This window comes from Solanum lycopersicum, chromosome 2, assembly GCF_036512215.1.
Source record: "Solanum lycopersicum chromosome 2, SLM_r2.1".
NCBI lineage: Eukaryota > Viridiplantae > Streptophyta > Magnoliopsida > Solanales > Solanaceae > Solanum > Solanum lycopersicum.
The window spans coordinates 48066501-48076425 of record NC_090801.1 but is presented as its reverse complement, the minus strand read 5'-3'; the positions used below and the strand labels follow the sequence as shown (position 1 = coordinate 48076425).

The 9925-nt window shown below is 33.0% G+C and overlaps 2 protein-coding genes across 2 annotated transcripts; one reads left to right on the top strand and one right to left on the bottom strand.

Moving 5' to 3' along the window:
- The first annotated feature begins 1375 nt into the window (after positions 1 to 1375).
- LOC104645630 (uncharacterized) lies at positions 1376 to 2098 on the top strand. The gene has a single exon (XM_010317496.3). It carries the CDS (start codon positions 1376 to 1378, stop codon positions 2096 to 2098), a length of 723 nt encoding a protein of 240 aa, XP_010315798.2.
- A 106-nt stretch (positions 2099 to 2204) lies between these two features.
- LOC101265877 (AT-hook motif nuclear-localized protein 10) lies at positions 2205 to 7013 on the bottom strand. The gene is made up of 5 exons (XM_004231590.5): positions 6431 to 7013; positions 5465 to 5523; positions 3317 to 3448; positions 2845 to 3006; positions 2205 to 2695 (listed from the first exon to the last, which is right to left on the bottom strand). Exons 1-5 carry the CDS (start codon positions 6825 to 6827, stop codon positions 2465 to 2467), a joined length of 981 nt encoding a protein of 326 aa, XP_004231638.2. The 5' UTR covers positions 6828 to 7013; the 3' UTR covers positions 2205 to 2464.
- Between the last annotated feature and the right edge of the window lie 2912 nt (positions 7014 to 9925).

Here is a 9925-nt window from a genome sequence, read left to right as displayed (position 1 = left end):
CTCTCATTTAGTTGATCAACTAAGTTCTCATTTTCAACCGAGTTGTTGTCGTTAAAGAATTCGTTGGTTCAGTCGGAGAACTCGCAATGACATTTATCCTCAACATAGGCCTGGAACCATCTGCAGCAACATCCATCATGTACAAGCTCACATGCCTACTATTCTTTATGAATGTGGGATGTATTTTCCCCCTCCCATTCATTTGATAGCTTATCACCAAGTTGCTGACTCACAAGATAGCTCACCGACCTCAATTACACTTGCAATCATATCGTCATATGAACCATTGTAACTCAAGGAAATAGGAACTATAGTCTTACTAAATGATTTCCAAAACCAGCTTTTAAGGGTCTCTTTTGATACTCCCATATAATCACCACCAGCAATAACAGCTACTGACATATCTAGACTATAGTGATAGATACTAGATTACGATATCAGTATCTAGTGGTTGATGACTGGTATGAAACTCATAAAAAACGCGAATAAACGAGAATAGGTTCAAATCAAGCTCAAAATGGATAAAATGTATTTATAGTCCATCTAAACAACTAAAGATGATCTAAAAACGAGTTATGAAGTGATTTAGGAAAAAATTTGCAAGCTTCAAGAATGGCAGGAATTTTTTTTTCTTTGAAGCTATTTGAAAGAAAATGGTGTAAAAATGAAAGAAAATACTAGAATGATGATGATTTCACCTATGAAAGATAAAATATCATCGGAATTAGAAAAATTGGTCACAAAAACGGGAGCATTTTGGTTTCTTCTTGTAGAGCTTTTCTCCAGTAAAACTTTTTAACAAATGGAAAAATAAAAAATAATTCCACATTTGTGTTGGATGAGTAGGGACCAAAGTGTAGTATCAAAAACTTGAGTGTAGGGTGTTATATGTTTTGGAAGAATATTGAGTGATGTCATATATGGTATCTAAAGTACCAATTTTTTGAAATTTATATCTAAATGCTCAATTAAGTTTAAAGAGTGACTATTTTCCCAACTCCACCCATGTTAGTAACTAACTTCTTAAAAGAACCCTGACTAATTGATCGTCAGTCTATTACCTAAATTGATTTTCAAAGTACTATAAACATTATTTATTTAAGGAAGAATTATGTAATTAATTTATATAAGCAAAATTAAATTAATATTTCAAAGTGATGTTAAGATACGGTTAACACCTTCCAACCATAATTAGCGTATTTTAATATTTCCATTTTGAAAACGGAAAGTCTTTTTCATATCAAATTAGGTTAATCTAATCCATATTATAGTTGGTGAAAGATTTCTTAATCTCTATAAATCAATTAACTGTTGAAGCACCCAACCTATTTTCAACTGAAAACCTAGGTACAATTTTCATAATATTCTTTTCAGTATGATTCATCGTAGTTACTTGTTTTGTCATTCTTGCGATGTCAACCAACTTTCTGGAAAACAATCTTCTCATGATGATCTGTCTTCTTCTTCTTCTTTACCCCTTTTAAACATTAACTCTTCTTTGCGCATTCGACATGATATTTGGTATTCAAATAATTTAGAACAAGAAGCACAACTTTATCGTACAGGAGTAAGAGTGGAAACAATATTGAAGCATGCCTTTCTCACCTCTTCAGTTATCTTGTCCTACGACAATTTTTACTATGCAATTTCACAACTGTTTGGGAATTGGAAATTAGAGTTTCAAGATATGCGTGAATCTTTGATAGGAAATATAATGAGTCAGGTGCGTTATATTGCTGAGTCTAACAAGGGTCATCGCGGAGTGTTGGAGTTATATGTGGATATAAAATTGGTATGCAGTGAGGAAAGGAGAGAAGATTCATCATCATCACAGTATGGTATGGTGCCAGCTAGTGAGTCATCTATGCAATCGTTATTAAAGAAGATAGAGATTGATGAAGAAAATACCACAGACGACAAGTGTATGGTGTGTCTAGAAGAGCTTGTAAAGAAGGAAAGAGAGGGTGATAATGAGATAGTTAGCATGCCTTGTTCTCATACGTTTCATGGAGAGTGTATCACCAAGTGGTTAGAGACGAGTCATTATTGCCCTATTTGTCGCTTTGAGATGCCCATGCAGGAAGGAATAACTAAGTAGCTATAGCAAATCTAGGAATTTTATGTAACTTCAAATTTTCTGCTAAATAGAACTCGACAATTTCCAAATACAATAATCAACTGCGTTTACACAATAACTAAGTAGCTATAGCAAATCTACGAGTTTTATATAACTTCAAATTTTCTGCTTCATCGAGAAATAGAACTCGACAATTTCCAAATACAAAATTCAAACTGATCCGTTTAATGTTTACACAACGCGGTGCTTATATAATAAAATCAAACTAGAATGAAAATCTAAACCAACACATAAAGGTTGGCTTCTCTAACAAGGGATGGAGGGAATATCAACACAAGTTGTCGATATGATAATCATTGAAATGAGGTAAGTCATCACTCCTATCATTTACCAGGGCAAGTTATTAGCAACCACGGGAGTGCTAATAGTTGAAGTTTCACCAAGCTGATTATGAGGACTCACAGGCTCACCACTGGACTCGCTTACAGTTCCAAATGACGAGGGACTTTTAGCCGCTGTTGATCCAGGGGGATGCACCAAGGATGGCACGCCAAAACCATCAGAATTATCCAATTTCAACTGCTTTTGCCCTTGCATACCAAAAGTGCCTACAATAACCTGCAACAAATAAAGGTCAGACAAGATGACATACATTCTGAATACCAAGGGAAATAAGAGACTATCACAAACACAACATAAGAGAAAAAAATGCCAGTACCACTGTACCAGACATGAAAATAGGAGAGAACAAAGTCATGTAACAACACCTGTACAGCCGATGCAGCAGTAAGAACTCCTGCCACACCACCACCTAGAGCCTGGCCATCTGCTCCAGCTAGTAACACACCCAAACCACCTGTCCTGATGCGCTCGCCACCAGATTCTGATGGTAGAAAGTGACCAGACAGAGACAGGATCTCAAACTGACCCTGAGGAAGTAGCCAAAAAAAACACCTTTAGAAAGGAAAATATACATCTTTCAAGCCATGGGAAGGATATAGCAAAATGAATTATTTCCCTTGGAGGTCTGCAAAGTGTCTTAACACTTTGCTAAATGATTCACATCATACTAAGAAAGACAACACAGTTCAATGACCAATGAAATTCGTATGGCAAGTTCATATTATGCTTTAATATATCAAAGTGATGTCCATTGTTTGACGTGTATGATAAGATACTGTTAAATCCTTCCAACCATAAAAGCAGATAATTAGCATAAGCCAACACAGTAATACGAACCTCATATGCTACATTTCCAACAGACAGTGCTGCTTGCTGAAGTGTCACATTAGATATGGAGCCATTAGCTGACATGATGCAGACAGCTTGAGAGGTACTTTGAGAGAATGACATTAGTTTTGCCCATACATCCTGAGGAAAAAAAACTGAATAAAATTTCCAAACATATAAAAGCAACTACATGAAGACTTCTAATTTAAGGAGAATACTCCCTTTATCCCAATTATAAATTGCCTTTTTCTTTTGGGACATTACAAAATGTCTACCAACACATGACACAAATGGGAAAAAATACCATTGCATTTGCCTTATTGAGATTCAAACGCAAGTCTCTCATGGCATTCATTCCAACTTCATTGACCTTCAGGCCACACCCATAGGCGATTACTTTACAATTTTCTTTAACCATCACTAAAATTGATGTATTATAAACATTATAACATATATAAGTCCATATCCTCTTAATTACCATCGTATAAAAAGGATGAAGAGAGTCCTATGTTTATTTATCTCCCCTCCCTACCCTCTAAATGGTAAACTATCTAAGTGCATTCGTTGCATTAACACGGATGCATTCATTTTGGCTATAGTAACTCCAATTTAAGCTCACAAGTACAACAACTGGTATCACTTTATAAAATGTAATTTTAAAACTTGCAAAGTATAATGGCACATTCCTGTAAAAGAAAATATTAACACCACATCTCCAAGGAATGTACCTTTTTAAACTTCTAAAAAGAGCAATACAAAGTGATAATGTTACCCTATTTAGTCCTCAGAAGCATAGCAACAGAAGGTCAAATCAAAATAGATATTCTGTTTCTATCGACTTATTCTAAGCAGCCCTGGACAATCTAGCATCGTTATACTACACAAACTCAAATCTCCATAAAGGCCAAGATTTGGTTTGGATGCTGCTGAGGAAAAAACAAGTCATGTTTTATACTTTATTCATTGGTTATGTGTAAAAAATCAACAAATATAATAGTTAGCAACAATTAAAGAATATAAATGAGGACTGCCCAAAAAAATGGAAGATGATAAAGCCTTGTGCAAACTATCCATTATAATGATTAAAGAAAGTATACAGGTGTAAAGACTACAAACTTTCCATTAATTACAGCAAAACTATACAATCAGGAACTAAAGGATTAGTCCCAATAGATCAAACTTCTACACGTCAAATGAATTTCAATTTTCTTTCTTTTTTTCCCTTTTTTTTTTATGAGAAATGGAAAGAGTATCATTGATATAGCACAAAGAAAGTGCAATCGAACTGAATAAATTTCAAGTCTTAAACTTGAAAGAGAGTTATTAAGAATATTATTGTTTGTGAAAGAACTTCAAACGTTGATAGATGTTTAAAACAGAAAATTGTTGAAGAAATTGGAATTTACGAGTATGATACTGCTGTATTTTTGAGGTAACCATAAAGTATCAGCAAAGCATTTTGTATTGAAGCTTTATTAGCATGTAAATTATCAAATATGCAAAAAAAAAAACCAAAAAAAGACACCTTCAATTTGCTCACTGTTTTATCTGACTAGTTCACCAAGAAAACAATACATTAACTTGTAAACTAATCTACATGCTGAAAGATATATTACGAAGTTTGTACGGAAGCAGAAAGTCCTAAGAAATCGAAGTAGGCATTTATTTAGGTTAAAAGGGAAGCCAACGAACAACATCCAATGTACTTCAACAAAAAAAAAAAGATAGTGGATTAGGAAGGTAATAAATGCATCTGTAAGAGAATAAACTAGGTGGTAGCATCACCTCTGATTAGTCAAAAAAAAAAGAGGGAGAGAAAGAGATCATTCAGCTATTTCCTTAGGTCGAAAAAGATGCAGTCAATAAGAAAGTCTGAGTGCCTAAACAGTAAGCAGTCAGATAAAAAGAAGCTCCTGAACTCATAACATCTTCAGTTAAAACTCAAATGGGAATTACATCCGCGAATTAAACACAGTTTCTTCAGCTCTCTTTTGTAAATTAGTCTAGGATTTAAAGGGAGTGAGCATGAATCAAAGACAAACAATACAAAGGGAAAGGAGCATCCCATCCCTCTAAAATCTACTAAACAAATGCAAAAAGAATAGCAATGCAGACATCGAGATAGAAAAAGATAAACAGCAAATTAAGGCCACACACCTCCCCTGCTTGTACTGTGATAATATGTGGTTTGAATCCAGTCCCAGCACTTGCAGATCCTGCAAATAATATCTCATCAGTGACTCAAGATTTTAGTAAAACCAAAATAGCGAAGCAGCTGAACTATGAAGCACAAATTGAATAGAGTAAATTTCACAAAGGATCACATAACTATTGACTTTTTTTCACCAACATCCCCTAACTATGTTCTAGCGCAAAAAAAACACAAAACTACCCCTTATCAACGCAAAAGTCACAATTGCCGTAAAATCCAACCTTCCGATGTGTGATAACTTTTACTATATATTTCAACCTTTTTTATTTTAATCTTATACATATATACCCAATTAAAAGAGGACTGACATGACCCGACCAAACTTTTACATTTTGTTGAATAGCAAGAAACTAACTTTTATGGAAAAGAAGTTTCTATGAGTGGTCATTAGTGCATTGAAAGGTTATCAATGCATCAAAAGTAATAATCTTGTGATAAATTATTTCCAATTCTTGACTCTTTTAGTTATCTGAGTGTTTTCTTGAAGTAATCATTTCTGTGCTGGAAAATCAGGTAGATGATTTATGAAAGATAGCTTTTAACTAAGAAAAGGTTCCTCCTTTATCTTGGTAAGTTAGCAAATCATAAATATATTCAGTACAACAAGAATTGTGAACCAATATAAAAGGTAGGAATTAACTCTACCTCAACCAATGCTTACATTAAACAAATCATCAACCTCATTCTTGGTGTTTCAATTTTTTCTTAGGCTGCAATGGTGCTAAAAACAAAAAGCTGGTATAATTTATTCTTTTCTTTTCTTTTTCCATTAAAAAAAAACCCTAGTGATTATTTAATTAGATAAAAAGTAGTAGCAACAATTTAATAATATTCATGTCAGAGTAATCAGCAAAATTCATATAACCAATTGAAACACAGGAAGACAACATACAAATAGAGCGATGAATTACCTAAATCACCCAATTGTTGTTTCCTCCCAGAACCAGGAGGTCTGCCCCTACCCTTTTTCCGCAACGGTACATCTCCTCCCTCCGTAGGCGAAACTCCACCGGCAGACTGCGCCGCCGATGGAGGAGAGACCATCCCGGAGTTGGCAGAACCATCTGGAGCATACTTCCTAGGCCTTCCCCGCTTCCTCTTAACCGGTTCAATTGAATTAGGGAGTGCTACCCCTGATAGATCGGGAAGAGGAACGGTAAAGCCAGGGGTGGGAACTTGATAAATCTCCGCCGCCGGAGGTGGAGATGGCATCGACGGCATGATAGGGTAGTAGGGGGTCGGAGCAGCATCTGATGATACCAAGTTCTGCATTGATGAGTGAACTCCATTGGAATCAACAAAAGACATCACTGTGTTCACTTTTATTAAAAAAACCACTTTGTTTTCACCAGTTGGGTAATCCTGAGAAAAAATAATTTTTTAATTCCATCCAAGGTGGTAAATAAATACTTAAAACCCTAATCAAAATGCAACGTGGAAAAACCTCCTCACATGAAAAGCCCAATTGTGTTTCCACAAAACAACAAATATTACACGTCACAAATTTTGTTTATTCAGTATATATTACTCCGTCCATTCCCCATTAAGTGAAATTACAAATTTATCTTCTAAAAATATAAAAACTTCATTTAAGAGGAAGGCAAATATGAAAAAAAAAATTGAATATATATTTTGAACTTTAAACAATGAAAAAAATTTAAAAAAATTCAATCAATATTTCCTCTGTCCACTTTTAATTATCATGTTACATTTTTCGAAAGTTAAATTAGATTACATTAGTTTAATATTTTTGAATAATAAATTTGAATATTCAAAAATGAAAAGTACTATAAATTTTAATTTCTTGTATATCAATATGATGAAGATATATATCGCAAAAAGTTATTATTGTTTGACTCTAAAAAAATAAATTATGGCAATAAAAGTGGGCTGAAATAGTATAAAATACGAATATATAAGAAAAAGAAGAATTTTCTCTTATAGCCACTCAAAATAGTCTAGTTACGCTCCATAATTATAGTTTGTTAATTACGAATTGTAGCTATATGCTATAGAGAGGCGAGTGCCGAGTGGTGAGCGAGACAGGGAGAGGGAGGAGAGAGGCAAGCGAGAGAGGGAAGAGAGTTGGAGAGAGGTGAATTGTGTATATATATCGGTTAGATAATGGTATATTATACATATGTCTTTGTATAATCTGGTGAGAGGGATTAGAAGTGAGAGGAAAGAGTCGAGCGAGATTGGGGGAGAGAAGGAGAGAGGCGAGTGAGATTCGGAGAGGGAGGAGACAAGGGAGCGAGAGAGGACAGTAAGTTGTACAATTCACATCTGTTTGTATAATCGCATGTATGTTTGAATAATTCACGTATTTTTTTATAATTGAGTAATATAAAGTCTGAAACTATACAAATATAATAAACTCAAAATAACGAATTGCTACAACCAAAAGCATATGAACTTTAAACAATTATATATACAAAATATATTATACAATTTGCATTATATAAATTATATTATACAAAATTCAAAAATTACGCATTTATATAAACTTTAAAAAGTTATACAAAAAAGATTGAATGTATATGATGACAAAACTGAAAAGCCAAAGGAAATCATCGTCATATGCAATTATAAACATTCATATACACATACAAATCAAACAAAGAATTGTTAGCTGCAAATTATACAATATGGTGAATTATACATATACAAACATGGCTAATATACAAACTCGAAGTTCACCCACGTAATTAATGTATAATGTTAGTCGTGAATGGTAATTATAACAAACTATAGCTATGATGAGTAATAGTATAAATTTGCTTAAATGTATAATTTTCTCTAAGAAAAACTATATACAGTCAAGCTACTATTTGAAGTATATGGTCTCATTGATTTGAAATGACTAATAGTTCCCGACGAAAATTACCGCCCAAAATTATTATTTTTTGTCAAATAATTTATCGATTCGCATGATTAGGTGTGTTCGTGGTTCGATTTGGATCGATTGTTGATAAAATCAAAATCAAATCAATCTAGAAATTTTTTAAAATTTCTAAAACCAAATCAAATCAGATGAAAAATAATCAATGTGGTTCAGTTTTTTTAGTTAATTTGGTTTGAAAGTAATAATTTTTTGGGATAATTCACAAGTATCCCCTCAACCTATGCCCGAAATCTTAAAGTCACACGTATACTATACTAAAGTTCTATTACCCCCCCTAAACTTATTTTATTAATAACTTTCTACCCCTTTCGGTCGACGTGCAATATCTTGTGAATCCAACACTGGTTGACTTTTTTTCAAGTTAGTACCACGTAGGCCGAAAAAGGATAGAAAATTACTTATAAAATAAGTTCAAGGGGGTAATAGGACCTTAGTATAGTATAAGTGCGTCTCTGAGATTTCGGGCATAGGTTGAGGGAGTACTTGTGCATTTTCCCTAATTTTTTAAAGAACATATGTATCTCGATAGACACAAAATATTTATATATTTTATTTATGAATAATATATAAACAATTATAGAATTTATATATTTGATATATCGATTCGGTTTGATTATTTTTACGATTATTTTTTTATAAAATCAAAACCCAACCAAATAGTATCGATTTTCAAAATTTAAAACAAAATCAAACCAAATATCCATTTTTTTAGTAGATATGCATCAAATTATGTTTCGATTTAATTTTTTAACCATAAGTATAAACAACCCTACTTATCATAACTTTAAAAGCATTTTTCAATTGTTTCAATTGCTTAACAATTCGTTGAATGTGTTTCATTCACATTATAATATTTTGTTTTCCTTTTTATTTCAACATCAACATTGTTCTTTAATGTATTTATAAAATGTAATCGTTTAAGATGCTTGAAGAGGGAGACACATTCAATATAAAGTAATTATATGATTTTTTTCAAGTAAAATTGATGTTGCTACCCATTCATTATTTTATTTTATTTTATTGCTTTAAAATTTGAAGGATTTTATTTATTAAATAGTAGGTTCATCCATATAACAAGAAACTAATCTAAATGATATAGTTCCATTCGCATCTTCTTCAGGAGCTTTTAATGTAAAAGAATGAGATGCATAAAAAACAAACAACTTGTTCATATGCATATTTGGATCTATAGTCTTCCTTGCATAATTCGTTAATATATCTGCTACTGAGTTAGTTTGCCTCATTATATGCTTCATTGTTGATCCTATCATCAATAGGAGCATTGACATGCAATCTGAATATATATGTGAGTGTATTGGTTTTGAACTTTCTAAGGTTTAGTAATACATGAGAGTCGATCTCCACGAGCAAATGGTTAATGTTTATTTTCTATGCACATTCAAACCATGGATCAAAGCTAGTAGTTTCGCATGATGTGCATTAACGACTTTTACTTTGCAAGAAAATTCTATTGGGATCAAAAATAAGTAGGTGTGATGCA